This window comes from Nicotiana tomentosiformis, chromosome 9 (assembly GCF_000390325.3).
Source record: "Nicotiana tomentosiformis chromosome 9, ASM39032v3, whole genome shotgun sequence".
NCBI lineage: Eukaryota > Viridiplantae > Streptophyta > Magnoliopsida > Solanales > Solanaceae > Nicotiana > Nicotiana tomentosiformis.
The window spans coordinates 54,318,699-54,339,207 of record NC_090820.1 but is presented as its reverse complement, the minus strand read 5'-3'; the positions used below and the strand labels follow the sequence as shown (position 1 = coordinate 54,339,207).

General features: G+C 40.9%; 1 protein-coding gene across 1 annotated transcript; it reads left to right on the top strand.

Annotated features, from left to right (window-relative positions):
- The first annotated feature begins 6,603 nt into the window (after nt 1-6,603).
- LOC138898797 (uncharacterized) lies at nt 6,604-8,324 on the top strand. The gene is made up of 5 exons (XM_070184898.1): nt 6,604-6,834; nt 7,314-7,433; nt 7,518-7,655; nt 7,779-7,925; nt 8,073-8,324. Exons 1-5 carry the CDS (start codon nt 6,604-6,606, stop codon nt 8,322-8,324), a joined length of 888 nt encoding a protein of 295 aa, XP_070040999.1.
- Nucleotides 8,325-20,509: the final 12,185 nt, after the last annotated feature.

Sequence of the window (20,509 nt, the reverse complement as noted above, 5' to 3'; positions counted from 1 at the left end):
AGTTAAACGTGGTGAACCCTAACATAGTGAATTCAGTCTCGCAGATATGATGTCGTAATCCTTGAGAAATATTCAGATAGGAGTTGGGGTAGTTAAAGGTACCATATAAGTGTTACCAAAATATAAGACGGTGCCACTGGGAAGACAGTCAAAAATTTCAGTTTAGAAGTAACCCTACGAGCACAAGGGCGCTAAGGTAAGTAAATAAGGATAATTATAGGTGAGTAAGAACATCAAAAATCTTTCAGGTATATGATGTAATAAACTCGCAGCTTTACAAGAGTCATAGGGTCTCCCCTAAGTACTACAACTAAAGACTAGCTGAGGAAATAAGGAAGAAGGCTTCAACCTAAGCATAGTAACTTAAAGAAGAAATGGTCTTGTAACAACAGTGTCAGTACAATACTGTATACACTCCATAAGAAAGTGGCATCGATCGTGGCTAATGAACGGAAAAAACAAAATCAAAGGTGATATTTGAGATCATATGAGTTACAGGAAATTCCAGTATTCATGGGCAATAAGATAAGCCAAGTATTCATGCAACAAGTGGCAGAACGATCAGGAAAAGAAATTACTTATGTTTAAAGGCAACTGAGAAGGCAAGAAAGGAAATCTATGGTCTTAACAAGTTAAAGGAAGGTTGCGAGTAGTATCAATAGATATGTGTAGGTCACAAGCTAAAATATCTTAGAGCGACAAGGTTTTAGGTAGATAGGAGTAAGGATAAGAAATGATGAGTGAGAAGGTGACAAGAATATGTAAGGACTAGGGATTAAGCCCATCAAAACAAGAGAGCTGATGGTTTCCGTAAGTTATAGAAAGCTCAGTATAACTTGAATTAACTCGGAGGAGTCTAAGACTAGGTGCATTTAGAAGAGATGGAATGCCTCCCTGGTAGTAGAATAAGGGTGTAATTGTGATAGATAAGAGGATGACGCTTAGGCCTTTGATTGAGTAATGATTTAAAGAAAAGGTATTTTATGAATTGCAAAGGATTAGAATACCCCCCATAACATGAATCACGTTGGGATACTATAAAATACAGTTATTGAAGAATAGTATTGTCCCTATGTGGATCAGGCAAATCACTTCAAATGTTCCGCGATGTGACATGAGCCCTAGTGACAATGTATTACCTAAGAGGTTTCAAGTTATCAGTTGTAGATTATTGATCAACATTAAGGTGAAACAACAATGGATGGATAAAAGTTGCAAAGTATGAGATGAGATTAGGTCTTCATTCTTAAGATGAATAGTAATAAAGAAGAATTAAAGGACTTAGATTTATACATACAAGATAAGCAGCGAGAGAGTAACCTGGAGTTGGGTAGCAGACCTCGGTAATAATGAAGTAAGTGTTATGGTATAGTATAACCTACCTAGATGTATTACAGCTATAAACATAGATAACCGAGGCTATGAAGCAAGATATATCAATAGTCGTAAGTCTAACAAAGTACAGAGTGAAGTACATCAATACACCTATAGATGCCCAGAGGAACAACTTGTCATAGTTTGTATGTGTTCACAAAGTGAGGCCAAAAGATTGGCTAACAAGTGGAGGAAAAAGAAGAGAAGAGTCGCATAGGCGCACTTACAAGGTCAGAGTCGTACATGCTGCATAATAGAGGGTAGCAACGGTTATGAGATTGGAAGAATTCCGATCACAAGTCATGTTATGAGAAAGAGGCCTAAAGGGGAGGTTATAAGACTAATAAGAACATCAGTCAACATTCGAGGACGAATGTTCCAAAGGGGGGAATGATGTTACACCCTATATTTTTGTACGTAAGAGTACATCGTAAGACAATTGATGTAAGCACAGAAATGAGATAATTTTTAAAAGTACATAAAGTAAGTTAATCATGTTACCTTGGAGGTTACAAATCTTTAAGATCATGGATAACAAGTACCAAGAGGGTCGAAAGACTTAGAAGCTAAACAAACTAAAGAAAATAAGTTTCGTCGAATGTCGACAAGTTGGGAATGTTATAATATATACTTTTGGGGTGAGACTACGGTGCTTAACATGATAAGAAGGTTATGTTATGAGTTATTTTATTCGTATGATAGTCGTGTATTACGTTTTAAAGTCAAGCGAGTTGTGGAGCAAAAGTTGGCAAAGGTCATCACAAGTGTTACACCCTGTTCGTCCAAAGGTGACATATAATGAATATGAGACTTGTTAATCATGATTTAAATGCATGTAAATTCATAATATGACTATATATATGATATTTGGATATAAAATATAAAGTTTGGGTAAAATCAAATTTTTGTTGCAGACAAACCGACTAAGGATTTGCCTTCTAATGAAGCTTTTTGAGAAATACATTTCGTGTGTTATAAGAGGTCTTTTTGGGATATATTATATACCAAATTTAAGGTCATAGAATATAGTTTCCAACTCTCTTATCCGTTCATTCATACGAAATCCAGATAAAAATATATAAGCATCAGAAGAAGGGTAAATGCTAGGGTGCCAAGCTAGCACCTCTTTGACTTTTCAAAAGTTGATATATATAGGTTTTAAGTTTTATTTCTCTTCATTTTTTATATAACACGAATATATAACCCCCATAAACCTATCCTTAAGTTCTCTGCAAGTGTTTCAAAGAATATTAACATCCCGGGTACGAAATCAAGAAGCGATAATATTAGAACGATTCCTACGACGTAAGTATCATTATACCGCCTCTCTTTTTCTTTGTAGTTTGAGTTTTGGAAGGTACTTTATAGTTAATAAAATACATAATTTCTGTATTTAAGCTTTTAAATATCAAGGAAGGTTTATAAATTCGTTTCCTAATATTTAGAACTCACGGGACGGTGATCGGAAGCCGTGAGTTTGATTTATTTCACTTTTAGTGGACTGTTTTATAGTCCACTCATGTTGACCTATTGTGCTGCTGATACATAGAGGTTGGAAGGATAAAGGATGTGGAGAAAAGCCACATGTGGTAGGGTAGTGGGCTGGTCGCTCGTCGTTGCAATTTCAGGCTAATTGATAATTTGTTGATTGGGTGTGTTATGGTGTATTTCGGTTTTTTGTTGTATTAAAGGTCCCAAATTGTAGTTAGGTTGTTTTTGAGTTGCTGGTTATATTGTGTTGTTGTATCACCTATAGTAGGCTTGAGGGAGTAGTAAAATCAGGGGAAATGCTGCCCGTTTTATTTTAGAATCGTGTTATCGTTTGAGATACGTGGTATACTAGCGCCATCTAAGTTGTACATGTATTTCTTTGTTATAGGGTTGGCGCGTTAGTTGTCATAAGCTTGTTGTTGAGTTGAATTAACGACTTGAGGTATGTTAAGGCTATCCCTTCTTTCCTTTTGGCATGAGCCATATGATACAATTAAACGAGCAATCACACAACTTTCACAAATGATTCTATTCTTAGAAGTTCTAGGGTTGCATATGTTCTTGATTCCCCATATGTACTACTATCATATCCTCTATTCATGGGTCTCAGAAAATATTTAAGTTGATAAAGATTATTTGTTGATATTAACCGAAGGCATGATCTTATGACATTCCGAGAGATGTTATTGACTTACTTCTTATGCATTGCATTCATTTATACATGTACATTAACCCATGATCAGATGGCGTTATATACATGTATATTATATGTATATGGGGTATGGTGAAAGATTATGGCATTATATACGCACCACCACCTGATCAGTTGGTATACGTTGATGATTTTGATCACAGAGTCCGAGATGATATGATGGGATGACCTAAGAGGCTTGATGATATTATGTACGTATATACCTATTCATGATATGATATTTATATGCGCATGCATGACATTATAAATGTTTCATGATTCACAAAGCTATTCAGACTTACAGGTTGAGTACTTTACCCCATGTTTCTTTCATGTCTTTTATATACTACTTTTTATTCCTTACATACTCGGTACTTAATTTGTATTGATGTCCCTTTTGCCTGGGGACCCGATAGACATGTTGACAGTCCTCCTAGTAGGCTATCACCTTAGCGGAATGTGTTGGTGCACTCCACTTTCTCCGGAGTTGCTTATTTGGTCAGTATGATTTGGACATATATTGATTGGTATGGCGGGGCCCTTTCTGGACCTTTATGATATTTATATACTATTAGAGGCTTCTTGACAAATGTCATATTAATGGATACTTGTATGGTCATGCTGGCCTATTGTTTTAGTGTACAAGTGATCTTGTCGGCCTTATAAGACCGTGTGTCACATGTATAAGTTTCTATATCATGTTGGGTCATCCTATGTCTAGTATTCCCTTTTTTTTCGTGGTTATCTCATGACGACCCTTCTGACCCATTTACCCATGATGATGTGATAATAAAGATACGTTACATTGGTACTCGATTGAGTAAGGCACCGGGTGCCCATCGCGGCTCTCCAATTTGGGTCGTGACACATAGGTGCTATGAGTGATAAGCAGGTTTGGTATAGTCTCGCGGATTAGTACGAAGATGTTTGTACTTATTTTCGAGAGGCTGCAGAACTATTAGGAAAATTCCACTTCTTTGATTCCTTGTCGTGTGAATTTGTTGATTTAAAAATATGAGGCTTTGTCTTTCTATTCTCTCATAGATGTTGAGGACACGCACTGCTGGATCAAATGTTCAGACACCCGCGCTCTCTACTATAGCTGTGAGAGGTCGGGGTTGGGGTAGAGGCCGAGGAGGGGCACGTGCTACAGCCAAAGCACCTGCCCAAGCAGTGACTGAGGAGCCACCCGTAGCTCCGGTTGGGGGACAGACCCTAGCACACTTCCTCAGTATGTTCAGTACTTTCGCTCAAGCGGGATTGATCCCGGCTACTCCAGCTACATCTTAGGATGGGTGAGGAGCTCAAACTCCCGTAGACCATACTCTAGAGCAGCGGGTCTATATTGATCAGGTTCCGGGTATCATTCCAGCATAACGCATCTTTTTGATTCAGTGAGGTCAAGCTAGCGACATATAAGGAGGAGTAGAGGAGACTTGAGAGGTTCAAGAAGTATGATCCTCCTACCATCAGTGGCGTGGTTACTAAGGATGCGCAGGGTATTCTAGAAATGTATCATCGTATTCTCTACACCATGGGTAATGGGGAGTTGAGTGTAGTTGCTTTTACTACATTTCAGCTCTCGGGGGCAGTATACAGGTGGTGGAAGGCTTATACGGAGGGTAGGCCAGCTGATGCAACCCCACTCACTTGAGCTCAGTTTTCAGATATGTTTTTGAGAGAGTTTGTTCCCCAGACCCTTCGGGATGCATGGTGCACAGAGTTTGAGCAGCTGCGTAAGGAAACTATGACAGTGTCAAAGTATGCCATCAGATTAAGTGAGATATCCTAACATGCACCTACCTTGGTTTCTACAGTCCGAGAGCAAGTCCGCAGATTTATCAAGGGGCTCAGTTATGGTCTTAGATTCAACATGGCTTGAGAGTTGGAGACGGATACTATGTTTTAGCAGGTTATAAAGATCGCTTGGAGGATGGAGGGTATGCATGGCTGAGAGAGAGAGGACATGGAGGCCAAAAGGCCTCGAGATTCTGGAAGATATATTGGTGCCACACTAGCGTTTCAGCCTGTCATGGCACAAGCTATGTGAGTTGGCCAGTTCATTCAGCACTTACAGCTACTAGTAGCGCTCTGGCTATTCCGAGGTCTCAGGTTGGCCATTATGTAGAACCACTTTCCAGTGCACCTCCTACACGGGGTGCCTTCAGCAATCAGTCTACTCGACCAGGCTAAAGTAAGTTTCAGTAGCCATGCCCACAGAGAGCTTGTTTCGAATGTGGGGATACCAGGCATATGGTGAGCAACTATCCCAGACTTAGGAGGGGTGCACCTCTATAGGCTACACATGATCCATGGATTCCAAAGGGTTCACAAATTATGGTTGTTGCTGTAGTTGCCACTCCACCCGCACCACCAGCTAGGCGTGGGGTTTAGGTGGGTAGAGGTCTCCCTAGAGATATGCCAGGCTTGTTTCTATGCTTTTTCGAGTAGGAAGAAGGTTGCTGCATCAGATGCTGTCATCATAAGTATTATTTTGGTATGTCATAGGGATGCATCAGTCTTATTTGATCCGGGTTCCACTTATTCATATGTGTTATCTTACTTTGCTCTGTATTTGGATATATCTCGTGATTCTTTGAGTGTTCCTGTATGTGTCCACGCTTTTGGGAAATTCTATTGTAGTAGACCGTGTTTACTGGTCGTGTTTAGCCACTATTGGTGGTTATGAGACCAAAGTTGATATATTGCTACTCAGTATGGTAGACTTTGATGTAATATTGGGCATGTATTGGTTGTCACCCTATCACGCTATCTTTTACTGTCACGCCAAGACCGTGACATTTTGCTATGCCAGAGTAGTGTCCTTTCTAAAGGCACAACGGATGGTTGAGAAGGGATGTGAGGTATATCTAACCTTTGTGAGGGATGTTAGTGCTGATACTCCTACTATTGAGTCAGTTCCAATAGTGAGAGATTTCCTAGATGTGTTCCCAGCAGACCTACTGGGCATGTAGCCCGATAGGGATATCGATTTTGGTATTGACCTGGTATTGGGCACTCAGCCCATTTCTATTCCACTATATCGTATGGCGCTAGAGGAGTTAATGGAAGTAAAAGAAGAACTTCAAGAGTTGCTTGATAAGGGTGTCATCCGACCAAGTGTCTCACCTTGGGATGCTCCAGTTCTATTTGCGAAGAAGAAAGAAGGCTATTTGAGGGTGTGTATTGATTACAGGCAGTGTAACAAAGTTACAGTCAAGAACAATTACCCACTATCGCATATTGATGATCTGTTCGACCAACTTCAAGGTGGTCGAGTATTCTCGAAGATTTATTTGAGGTCAGGGTACCATCAGCTAAAGATTCGAGATTCAGATATTCCGAAGACTGCTTTCAGAACTCAGTATGTCACTATCAGTTTCTGGTGATGTTATTTGGATTGACCAATTTCCAACAACCTTTATGCACTTGATGAACATTGTGTTCCTGCCATATCTTGATTCTTTCATCATCGTGTTCATTAATGACATATTGGTGATTCTCGCAGCCGGGAGGATAATGAGGAACACTTGAGGATCGTACTCCAGACCTTGAGAGAGAAGAAATTATATGCAAAATTCTGTAAGTGTTAGTTTGGACTTGATTTAGTTGTATTTTTGGGTCACGTGGTGTTTAGTGAGGGGATTAAGGTGGATACGAAGAAGTTGAGGCAATTCAGAGTTGGCCTAGAACATCTTCAACTACAGAGAACTGAAGTTTTCTTGGCTTGGCTGGTTATTATCGTCGTTTTGTATAGGGGTTTTCATCCATCGCAGTTCCTTTGACCAGATTGACTCAGAATGGTGCCCCAATCAAGTGGCTTGATGAGTGTGAGGAGAGCTTTCAGAAGCTGAAGACTGCCTTTACCACAACCCCAGTTCTAGTTTTTCCTTTCACATCAGGCTATTATACAGTGTATTGTGATGCTTCACGGATTGACATTAGATGTGTATTGATGTAGGAGGGTAGGTTGATTGATTTTGCTTCGCATCAGTTGAAGCCCCGTGAGAAGAACTACCCTGTTCATGATTTAAAATTGGCTGCCATTGTTCACGGATTGATGATTTGGAGGCACTATCTATATGGAGTGTATTGTGAGGTATTCACAGATCATAAGATTCTACAACACTTGTTTAAGAAAAATGATATTAACTTGAGGTAGTAGAGGTAGTTAGAGCTGTTGAAAGACTATGATAACACTATTTTATATCATCCCGGGAAGGCCAATGTGGTGGACGATGCCTTAAGTAGGAAGGCGGAGAGTATGGGTAGCCTTGCATATATTCTAGTTGGGGAGAGACCTTTAGCATTGGATGTTAAGGCTTTGGCAAATCGGTTCATGGGGTTGGATATTTCGGAGCCTAGTTGGGTTCTTGCTTGCGTGGTTTCTCGGTCTTCTTTGTATGAGCGCATCAGGGCGCATTAGTATGATGATGCCCATTTACTTGTCCTTAAGGCTACGGTACAACACGGTGATGCCAAGGAGGTTTCTATTTGAGAAGATATGGTGTTGCAGATGCAGGGACGGATATGTGTGCCCAATATGGATGGGTTGGGTGAGTTGATTCTTGAGGAGGCCCACAATTTGCGATATTCCATTCATCGGGGTGCTGCTAAGATGTATCAGGTTTTGAGGCAGCGCTACTGGTGGAGAAGAATGAAGAAAGATATAATGGAATATGTTGCTCGATGTTTGAACTATCAGCGGGTGAAGTACGAGCATCATAGTACGGACGGGTTGCTTCAGAGACTTGAGATTCCAGAGTGAAAGTGGGAGCGTATCACCATGAATTTCGTTGTTGGACTCTTAGGGACCTTGAAGAAATTAGACACGGTGTGGGTTATTACGGGCAGACTGACTAAGTCTGCACACTTCATTCCGGTTGTCACTACCTATTCTTGAGAGCAGCTATGTCAGATCTATATCCATGAGATTGTTCATCTTCATGGTGTGCCGGTGTCCATTATCTCAAATTGAGGCACGCAGTTCACATCACATTTCTGGAGAGTTGTGCAATGCGAGTTAGGCAACAGGTTGAGTTGAGCACGACATTTCACCCCAAACGTAAGTGTTATAGATTTCAGGGGTTTCTTACGGCTTGCAGAGTTTACCTACAACAACAGATACAAATCGAGTATCCAGATGGATCCTTATGAGGCCTTATATGGGAGGCGGTGTCATTCTCTAGTTTGTTGGTTTGAGCCGGGAGAGGCTACGTTGTTGGGGACTAATTTGGTTCGGGGTGCCTTGGAGAAAGTCAAGTTTATTCTTGATCGGCTTCGTACAGCATAGTCTAGGTAGAAGTGTTATGCTGATTGGAAGGTTTGTGATGGAGTATTTATGGTGGGAGAGAGGGTTTTTCTCAGAGAATCACCCATGAAGAGTGTGATGAGGTTCGGGAAGAAGGTCAATTTGAGCTCTAGGTATATTGGTCCTTTTTAGATCTTTGAGAGAGTGGGTGAGGTGACATACAGACTTGTATTGCACCCAGCTTATCGACAATTCACTCGGTGTTCCATGTTTCCATGATCCGAAACTATTATGGTGATATGTCTCATGTATTAGATTTCAGCTTAATCGAATTGGACAAGGATTTGACTTATGTTGAGAAGCCGGTAGCTATGTTGGATAGGCAGGTTCAGAAGTTGAGGTGAAAAAACATTTCTTCAGTGATGGTTCAATGGAGAGGCCAACCGGTCGATGAGGCAACTTGGGAGACCGAGCATGATATGCGTAGCTGTTATCATCACCTTTTCGGCACTTGAGGTATGCCTATATACTCATTCGAGGACGAACATTTGATTTAAGAGGGGGAGAATGTTATGACCTGGCCGGTCATTTTGCGTATTCTATCCCTATTAAATATTTATTGCCTTTTCTATTTTCATTTGTTATTATGTGACTTGCCGAGGTGGATGGTTTGGTTTCGGGTAAGTTTCGGGGTGAATTGGGCACTTCGTCCCAAAGTTGGAAGCTTAAGTTGAAAGAGTTTACCGGAGTTTGACTTGTGTGTAGATGACTCCGGAAATGAGTTTTGATGGTTCCAATAACTTCGTATGGTGATTTTAGACTTTCGCGTTTGCCTGAATGTTGATTCGGAGGTCCGTAGATTGATTTGGTTCGTTTTGGTAAAAGTTGGAAAGTTAAAGGTTTGGAAGATTGATAGGATTAACCTAGGGTTGAATTTATTTATATCGGGCGCGGATTGTGATTCATGGGAGTTGGTATATGTGTGTTGTGTTATTTGGGACTTGTATGCAAAATTTGAGGTCATTCGGAGTTATTTAGGCTTGTTCGGCGCAAGTTTAGGATTTGGAAATGTTTATTAGTTCATTAGGCTTGAATTGGGGTGTGATTCATAGTTTTGATGTTTTTGGGAGTGATTTAAGTCCTCAAGTAGGTTCATTTTGTGTTGTGGGATTGGTGTGGGCCTCGGGTGTGTTTCTGATAGGTTTCGGACCATTTCTCTAAGTTTTGGATTGCGGCCAACTAATATCTAGTTTCGTTCTTCGCGGTCACATAGCTCTATTTTGGGGTATATGGGATTTGTGCATCCCGTTCGCGAATATAGGGATGCGTTCAAGAAGCTTGGGGTATCTTGTTCATCGAGAACGCAAGCTGGGAGCCGCATTCGTGTTGAAAGAATGTAAGGTTGAGGGGTGATACACGTTTGTTCTTCGCGGTCGCGAGGTTCGGACCGCGATTGCGTAGCTTCGAGCGGATGGTCATCGCGTTCGCGACTGGATTGTCATACTCGCATAAGAGGTTCTGGCTGCTGGGCAATTCTGTTCTTCGTGATCGCAAGTCTGCTTTCGCGATCGTGATGTATAACACCTAGCCAGATTATATAGTACTCTATTTCGAGGGGTTGGTTCATTTTAGCATATTTTGAGTTGTAGAGCTCGGATTTGGGCGATTTTGAAGGGGATTTTTACATTTGGATCGGGGTAAGTAGTTTTGCGTGGATTTGTCCAGTATTCATGATTTCATCTTTGTTTTTATCATTAAATTAGTGATTTCAATTGGAGAAATTGGAGATTTTTGCAAAAGCTTTCCTAAAGTTTAAAATGAGGATTTGAAGGTCAATTTGAGGTCGGAATTGGATGATTTTTATATGGTTAGACTCATATCGGAATGGGTGTTTGAAATTTGTGATTTTGGTCGGCTCCCAGGGTGTGGGCCCGGGGTTGACATTTTTAGTTGACTTTTTAATTTTCATTAAAGATCGAATCTTTATTATATGGAATTGTTTCCTATGGCTTTTATTTATGATATTAAGTTATTTTTGCTAGAATCGAGTCGTCCGGAGTTGGATTTTCATGTGAATGTCTTATTGGTTGATTAATTTAGCTTGTTCGAGGTAAGTATCTTGTCCAAATTTGTGTAGGCGAACTACCCCTTAGGATTTGGTTGTTTGTATTATTTAAATTATGTGCAAGACGTGTAAATGAGGTGATGAGTGTGTATACGGGATTATATGTGGTATTTGACAGGTTTAGACTCTTAGGATACTTATAAGCACTTAATTGAATGTCACGACCCGATTCCCACTATAGGCTGTGATGGCCCAATGTCGCCGTCAGTCTAGACAACAGTGAACTATGCATTCAATTATTCATTTTAATACTTTCAAAAATATAAATTTTATTTAATATAGAAAATAAAGAATAAATGGCCATAGTGATATAAAGCATAGGATAAAACATAAGAATGAAGTAGTGGAATTTATATGCAAAAATCATAGATATCTACTAGAAATTCCCAAAACCTGGTGTCACAAGTGCATGAGCAATCTAGTAGAATATACAAAACTCCTACAACTACTGTGTAATGTAAAATAGACAGAAATAATAAGTACAATGAGAGAAGGCTTTGGCTGCTCCATAACGGAGCATGGAAAGCATCTCACCTCCAGATAATGCGGGTGCGCGCCTGGACGGACACCAGATATACCTGCCTCAGAACCTCCATAATTAGTGCAGAAGTGTAGCGTGATTACGTAAAACAACGCGTACCCAATAAGATCTAGTTTAACCTCGAATAAGTAGTGACGAGGGGTCGGCATCGACACTTACTAGAGGTCAATAAATAAAGTGCAAGAATTATAAATAAGTAGGAAATACAACAGTAATGATGGAGAAAGAAGCATTAAATAAGTGATTCCTTAACAAACTATCAATATAAAACCCATAAATATCACATGCCAATTTCAACGAATATACGTTGTCAAGTATTTGTTAAATCTCAAGTCATGAAGAAAATATCAAGTACAATCGGACTCCTTGTGACACCATGCACGAGTTTTGCCGAGGTCGTACGGCTCGATCCTTAATAATCGTGTACATACACTATCGAGGTCTTGCTTCCCGATCCATGGATGATTCTCATTAGAAATAAATATTGGCGAGATGTTTGGCCCGATCCACAGGAATAAGGAAACTATTCGCATTAAGGAGCATACCGTTACAACACCAAGATAAGCACATAAAGGAACATAAACTTTCTATTAATAATCGAATATTTTACCAAAACGCAAAGTAACGAAGATCGGTCTAACATAATATCTAATCAAATTTCATTTATTAATACAAGTAATTAAACTAACAAGTTGGGTTCAAATAGTACAAGTATTGCATAATAATGTCCTATGTCTACCCGGACACAACATTATTTTAGCTACGTACCGACTCTCGTCACTTCGTGCGTACGTAGCACCCACAATTTTAACAATTAACAATTCAAACACATATGGGGTTAGTTCCCTCTTACAAGGTTAGGCAAGAGACTTACCTCGTTTCCAAGCCCTCTTCCCGGTCCTCAAATCACACTAATAGCCTCAAGTCGGTGCCGAGCAATCCGAAACTAGCCAAAGGTCGTACAAACTAATTAATATGTGCAAAGTTCATAATTTAACTATTAGAGTAATACCCAACCCAATTTGGAAAAATTCCTAAAAGTTACTCCCAGGCCCACGTGCCCGGATTTCGGAATTTGTAGATAAATGTTACCCATAATCTTACAAACTCAAATATATAATTTCTATTATATTCCATAATCATTTTCGTGGTCTAATTCCATTTTTACCAAAACCTAGATTTTTCAACAAAATCCTATAATTTCAACAATTTACATTTTAAAGGATACCCATAATCTATGTATTAAATTCACATTAAGTAGAAATCACTTACCTCAAAATGCTAGGTGAAAAATCCCTCTCCAAGAGCTCCAAAATCGACCAACCATAGTGAAATGAGAGAAAATTAGCCTATGTCTCGATTTAAAACATGTTTCTACCCAATGGTCCCTTCTCCGCGATCGCGATAGGCCTCTCGCGCTCGCGAAGGAAAAAATGTGCCATCGCCCAAAAACATTCTTTGCGAACGTGACATGACCATCACAAATGCTAAGGTCAACCTGACCAACCCTTTGTGAACGCGGTCAGCCAATCGCGAATGCCAAGAGTAACGACCAGCTCCCCTGAACCAGCTCCCCCCTTCCATGCAAACGAGATACAACCATCATGAACATGAATGACCTATCACAAACGCGAAGAACTAAATGCCCCAGACGAAATTCCTTCATCGCGAACGCGAGGCCATCTACGCATTCGATAAGAAGGAAACTAGAATAGCAAATCGCAAAAAAGTTGAACTTAGCTCCGGGTGGTCCGAAACTCAGCCGAGCAACCTGGGACCCCGTCCAACGGTACCAAAAAGTTCATAAACATAATACCGTCCTGATCGAAGCCTTGGAACACATAAGACAACATCGAAACTAAGAATCGTACCCTAAAACCAAGTTGATCAACTTATGAACTTCAAACTTCTTCAACTAGTTACGAACGCGACGAATCCTACTTAGTCAACTCGGAATGATACAAAAATTTTCGTACAAGTCATAAATCACCATACAAACCTATTACCAGGTTCAAAATCACAAATGGAAATCCACAACACCAAATCTTACTTCAAACCAAATTTAAGAAACTCTAAAAACTTTAAGGCGCCAACTTTCAACATTGAGCGTTGAAACGCTCCTTGATCTCCCGAAACTAGATCCGAACACATGCCTAAGTCCAAAATCATCATACAAACCTATTAGAATAATCAATTCCCTATTTCGAGGTCGTTTACACAAAATATTTACTCAAGTCAAACTTGGCCACCTTAGGCCACTGTCAAGGAACTAAGTGTTCCGATTTCAATCCGAACCTTCCAAAACCTAACCAACCATCCCCGCAAGTCATAAAAGAGTAAAAATAAATACGGAGAGTCTTAATAAGGGAACATGGATCTAGAAAGAAAAACGATCGGTCGGGTCGTTACATTCACCACATCTTAAACAAATGTTCTTCCTCGTACGGGCCTAGAATCATACCACGGAGTGCTGAATAAATGTGGATATGTGTTCCGCATGTCCTCGTCGGTCTCCCAAGTCGCCTCCTTGACTGGTTGACCCCTTCACTGAACCTTTACCACTGCAATCTTTTTAGACCTCAACTGGCGAACCTACCTATCAACTATAAAAACTGGCTCCTCCTCATAACCCAAGCTCTCATCTAGTCGAAGTGTGCTGTAATCTAACATATGTGACATGTCGGCATGGTACTTCCAGAGCATAGACCCATGGAAAACCGGATGACCTCCCGATAGATAAGAAACCTCCCCAACTTGCCTCAATACCTCAAATGGGCCAATAAACCTCGGACTCAGCTTGCCCTTCTTTCCAAATCTCATGATACCCTTTATCGGCGAGACTTTTAAGAGTACTTTTTCTCCCACCACAAATGATAAGTTACACGATTTCTGATCCGTGTAACTCTTCTGTCAGAACTGTGCTGTGCGAAGTCGCTCCTGAATCAACCTTACCTTATCCAAGGCATCCTTTATCAAATCAGTTACATATAACCTAGCCTTGTCGGGCTCGAACCAACCGATGAGGGAACGACATCGACGACCATTTAAAGCCTCAAATGGAGCCATCTGGATGCTAGATTGATAACTGTTGTTATAAGCAAGCTCGACCAATGGTAAGAATCGATCCCTCTACCCGCCGAAGTAAATCACACACTCTCTTAGCATATCCTTCAGAATCTGAACTTTCAGCTCCGACTGCCCATCTGTCTACGGATGGAATATTGTGTTGAGCTTTGACTCCGTCACACTTGAAGACCATTGATGATGTTCTTTATTTGCATAATTGGTCGTAATCTATTTGCAAAATTGGCCACATTTCCAGTTTTTTAGCTTGGTTTCCCCTTATGCACTTTGATGCCCTCAAAATGATCCCATGAGGTACTCTCCATTGAATTTATGATTCTGTATGCAACAAGAATCCATCCCAGTTCTTAATGATCTCCTTATGTTGTATCTTACATGGCTGAACACCTGCAAATTTATGAAAATTAACATTGTCACATGCAAAAGCCACTACCTCCATTATCCAGCGATGGACGAATACAGCCTTTTTGCACTAGCTTGCATGAGACCTCCCAGTGTAATCTGCTACCATTTTTGCATAAACCTTATAGTGAGTTATTGTATTAATGAAATACATTGAGGTTTGAATCCACAATGCATCCAAAAGCTCCATGTTTGCTCTCAAATGCATGTGCATCAAGTGGTCATGAATGTTGTTATCATTCAAGTCGACAACTAGAGTAGTATGGTGTTTTAAGCAGATCGTAGACCTTCAATATGTGAAGACCAAAACATCAATTCCAGTTCCTTGTAAGAAGTGAATAAGCATTTTTCCAGGATTGTCAAGTGTATAGCACTGCCCATTTCTCCTGGCTTAAATCATTCTTGTGCCTACCATTGGCCTCCCTTCATAGGAATGAGCAACAATTGCTAATAACACCCATAGAAGTTTAGTCAATGAATAGGGAATGATCACAGTACCGTTCCCTACAAAACATAATACAGTATTAGTGATAAAAAGGATCCCTATGCTCTCCTCCCTAAGGACTCGAGCATAGAAATATAAGTGATCTCCGTATAGAACTCCCCTATCATCCTTGACCACATCCCTCATCTCGTGCGACATTTACCCTCATGTATGGACACCGTAATTTGTCATTATTTACAATTCTTCAACCTTGTGAGTAAAGCTCTGCAAAACAATGAGCTTCAATGTCTCCCATATCTAGGTCATAATTAGCTAAATGGTCAGCCAAAAAATTTCCCTCCCTCATAATATACGAAAACCTCACATTACATCTTGCCATAATACTTGCTATCTCCTCAATGTGCTCAGCAACAGCCTATGGCACAACCCAACTTCCTTCAATTGCATTCTTCAACAATAGCGAGTATTTTTGCATCATGATGTGTGTATAGCCTTGGCCTTCACAGTACTCCAGTGCCTCAAGAATCGCCAAATCCTCTTCCTCATTATTGGTCATATCATGTATGTAAGGCCCCGTAAAATTTTACCTAAAACCCGGGGTCGTACCTAGAACTGATCTGGGTACCGCATATCTACCGCAGACTGAAGCAGATAATTGGGCAAAAGTTTTGGATCATTATGCGGTCCATTATGCGTCGGCATAATCATTTTACGGGCCGCAGAACTCATCGCAGATCCAACATAAAACTTTTCGGAGGTAAGTTCTGCGGTGCATTATGCGATCGCAGAATAGGTTTGCGGATTGTAGATCGGTCGCAGAGTGAGGCAGTAATGCCTAGTTCCAGTGGGCAATTATGCACTCAATTTTGCTGATCGCGGAAGCATTATGCGGTCGCATATGCGACCGTAGATCTGCATCGGGTTTCATTTTTTCTACTTTTTGATCCGACCCTATTTCGATATTTTGAAGCAAAGGGCCACTTTTGAAGGAAAAATTTGATATTTCTAGAGAGAGGTGTTACCATAGAGTGAGAGGGGGAGTTCCTAAGATTATTGATCATTAACTCTTGCTCAAAGTTGAAGAATTCACAAGGAAATTCACTAGGTCTTCATCCTAGAGGTAAGATTCTACTCCCTAGCCCTCAATTTTAAGATTTTACTGAAAATAGGTAATGAGAAAAGCAATTATTGGGTGTGGGAGTTGTCCAATATGCATGCATGCACTGTCAAGGGTTGGGGGAAGAATGTTGAGCTAAATTAGGTAGACTTTGGGTAGTGGGATGGAGGAATCCACCATAGGAGGACCTTGAAATCATAATACCCACCTAGTATTTGATAAAATGCTCAGATGAGCTGGAACCATAAACTCTCTCCTAATTTGTATTCAATTTTTGCTACATTTCTAAACAGATCAAGGAGGCTAAGAATTTTGAAACACTGTAGTAATTTAAAAAGCTCGAGGCGAGGTCTGTTGGTTAAACTCATCTCTTAGAATTGAATCCTACATTATCCTTGTCAGTCTCGAGTTATTCACTATGAGTTGATTAGTCCGAATAAGCCTTGTGTCGAAAGATATATGTTTAATATGTAGTCCAACATTCTTGTTATGTTATATTCTATTTGAAAATGTGCTCAAAGCATGGGTTGCATATCCAAATATTATATCTTTAAGTCGTGATTCAAATGAAGGCTATTATGCCAAATTGTGTAAGAAATCTCAATGTGTTTAACATTCTTATTTGCTCAATATGTGAACTTAGTGTCTTGAATAGAAATGCTCTGTTGTTGATGATCCGTGATAATGTTTGAAAGTGAAAGGGATGAATATGAAATATGAATTACGGCCAACATGCCAAGACTGACATTGTATTATGGCCATCGGTGCCAATGAACTGAATGATGTATAAAAGATTATGAAATGAGTTGTCAATCCTTTAAATAAATAAACACCCTGGGAGTATCGTTAGTAACTGAGGAAAGGTAGTTTGAAACACCCTCAAAACTGCACGTGCCGGTGTAGGAGTGAATTGTGATTGTACCCCTTTATTGGGAAAAGATTGTTGTGATGCAAATATTCCCCTTTATTGGGATGAGATGATTGCTATAAAGGGTGATGTCGATCTACACGACATTGTGGTGATACGGCCTAGCCGGTCGGGTCGTGATCGGATGCCATGCCGCACACATAGTGGTGATTGTGCTTGAGATTACAATTAAAACAATGATTAAGACTGAGCTAATGATTGTGATTGTGGTTGATGTCTTTGGGTGAGACGGCCTAGCCGATCGTGTCATGATCAGACTCCGTGCTCAAGATCACGGTGGTATATCAGTGCTAAGAACTCCCAAACATAAAATATGGAAATTTACTTGAAAGCATGTCTTGCTCCTAATTTGATGTTTTGGTATTGTTTGAGGCTCCCATTGATTTTATGATTGCCCTTCTTTGTGTTATCATTTGTTCTCTTGAGAGGGTGATAAGTCATTCATACTAGTACTATTCCATATGTACTAATGTCTCTTTTGTCAGGGGCTCTGCATATTTAATGGATGCAGGTGGTTCCGCAGCAGGTGGCAGTGATCATTAATAGCAATACACCCTCTTCTCAGTAGATTTGGTGAGCCCCACTTCATTCGGGGTCATGTATCTTTTGTCCCACGAGTATTATGTTTTGAGGTATAGTTGGGGCCTTGTTGCTGGCGTTATCATAGTATTTTGTATCCATTAAGGCTTCGTAGACACAATGTGGGTTGTATATGGGTTTTGGGAAAGTCAAACTAGCCTTGGTGTATTTGAATCACTTGTGCTCTTTAACTATGATTGTGCATGTATTTTGAGACTATAAAATGAAGTGACTAGTGGTAATGGAATTGGCATTGTTCATGAAATCCACCCAATGTTTAATTAATGATATAAATGTATCTTATCTTTTTTCATGGGCGACTTTGGTAGAAGGCATTGTAAAGGCTTGCTTCACCGGGGTATCTTGGTTGATCATCGGTCGCGCTCCCCAAGGTCGGAGCATGACAAACTTGGTATCAGAGCCTGAGGTTTAAAGTTTCCTAGGATGTCTCGGAGCCGGGTCTAGTAGAGTCCTTATTATCAATATGTTGTCGACCACATCTATAATTAGAAGGCTACTTGGGCATTTAGGAATAATACCCTTCTTTGATGTTCTAGAATCGTGCGATAAAGCTAATTGTAAGATTGGTCCTCCTCTAACTCGTGCATTGATATAGCTTCAGTACATGGCACTTAGGAAGAAAGCAAGAACTGGTCAAGGAGCCAATGCCACCCAGGAGTGGCAGTTGATACTTTACTTGATGGTGAGGGTGAGCACTCGAGGGGTGAGAATATTCCCCCGACTATTGCACTCCCTGATTCCACCATACCTGATCAGACCACACCAGTTCCTGCCCAGATACTTCAGTTCCACCTCCATCCCCAGCTTCCGATCCCGATGTTTCTGAGGGGGATCTTAGGGCAGCCATACAGATGTTGGCTCAACTAGTGGCTTCTCAGGCCCAAAGATCGAATGTTGTGCCTACTTCTTCTAGTCAGCTAGGGGAATCTCCTAGTTCCAGGGTGAACAAGTTTCTTCAGTTAGATCCTCCATTGTTCACGGGTACTAATCCCGAGGAGGACCCCCACGACTTTATTGATGAGATGCATAAGACTCTTCAGTTATGTGTGCTAGCGAGACAAAAGCAGTGGAGTTGGCTTCTTACCGCCTTAAAAAGGTTGTAGATTCTTGGTTTGAATCATGGGAGGAGTCTCGTGAGGAGGGGAGCCCTCCGGCGAGGTAGAATTAGTTCACTGATGCTTTCATTGATCATTTCTTGCCTACCGAGACTAAGGCACCCCGTGCTGATGAGTTTGAGAGCTTAAGACAAGGTAGACTGAGTGTGTGGGAGTACCATATGAGATTCACACGCCTGTCCAAGTATGCTGTATATATGCTGCCCACTATGGAGGCGAGAGTACGCTAGTTTATGTAGGGCCTTAGACCCTTGGTTGTTAATGAGGCCAGTACAGCTGCCTTGAATTCCGATATGAACTATGGGAAGATTGTGGCATTTGCTCAAGCTACTGAGAACCGTAAATTGAAGAATAGGATGAAGCGAGAGAGTAACAGCAAGGCCCGGTCCGCGGGAAATCTTGGAGGTTCTTTGGGTGGTGGTGATGGTAGGTCAGTATTAAGGGGAGGGTCATCAGGGCCATCCCAGCCTTTTGCTTAGTCTTCAATTAGTGCAGCACCGTCGGGGCCCAGTCAGCAGCAGCAGAGTCGTTATAGGCCTGGTCAGGGAAATATGGGATCCTACCAGTAATGTCGGCCTGGTGGGAGATTCCAACAGCAGCAAAGGCCCCTATGCCCTAGGTGTGGAAAGATGCACTTGGGAATCTGCTACATGGACCTACCCATATGATATGGGTGCGGATTGAGGGGTCACATTCATAGGGATTGTCGTTTGTCCCGCCAGGGTACGGGCAGGGGGTACGACATGGCTAGCCAGTTCTTCAGCTACTACATCCACAACACCTCCTCCATCTCGAGCCACTCCAGTACCCGTAGGGCGTGGTACAGCTAGGTGTGGTACACAGAGTTCGGAAGGACCCAACCATTTCTATGATATGCAGGGTTGCTAGAGTTTATAGGCTTCTCCAAATGTTGTCACAAGTATATTGACTATCCAATATCATGATGTATATGCTCTTATTGATCCCAGCTCCACTTTGTACTATGTCACTCCCTATGTTGCTATGTAATTTGGGAAAGAATCGGAACAGCTTTATGAGCCGTTCTCTGTATCTACCCTGGTTGGCGAGTCTATTGTTATTGCGCGGGTTTATATGGGTTGTGTTGTCACGGTGCTTGGTCGGGACACCATGGCCGATCTCATTGAATTGTGGATGGTTTATTTTGATGTAATAATGGGGAAGGATTGGCTTTATTCATGTTTTTCCAAGCTTGACTGTCGAACCATAACCGTTAGGTTTGAATTTTCAAATGAGTCAGTGATTGAATGGAAGGGGGATGATGTGGTGCCGAAGGGTAGGTTTATTTTTTACCTTAAGGCCATGAAGATGATTAACAAAGGGTGTA

What these genes read in the sequence shown, in the direction of transcription:
- LOC138898797 (XM_070184898.1), top strand. Translation starts at nt 6,604, where the DNA reads ATGGCGCTAGAGGAGTTAATGGAAGTAAAAGAAGAACTTCAAGAGTTG. An exon ending in TATATGGAGTGTATTGTGAG is followed by an intron (nt 7,656 to 7,778) that starts GTATTCACAGAT and finishes CATCCCGGGAAG; the next exon opens with GCCAATGTGGTGGACGATGC. An exon ending in ATATTTCGGAGCCTAGTTGG is followed by an intron (nt 7,926 to 8,072) that starts GTTCTTGCTTGC and finishes ATGGTGTTGCAG; the next exon opens with ATGCAGGGACGGATATGTGT.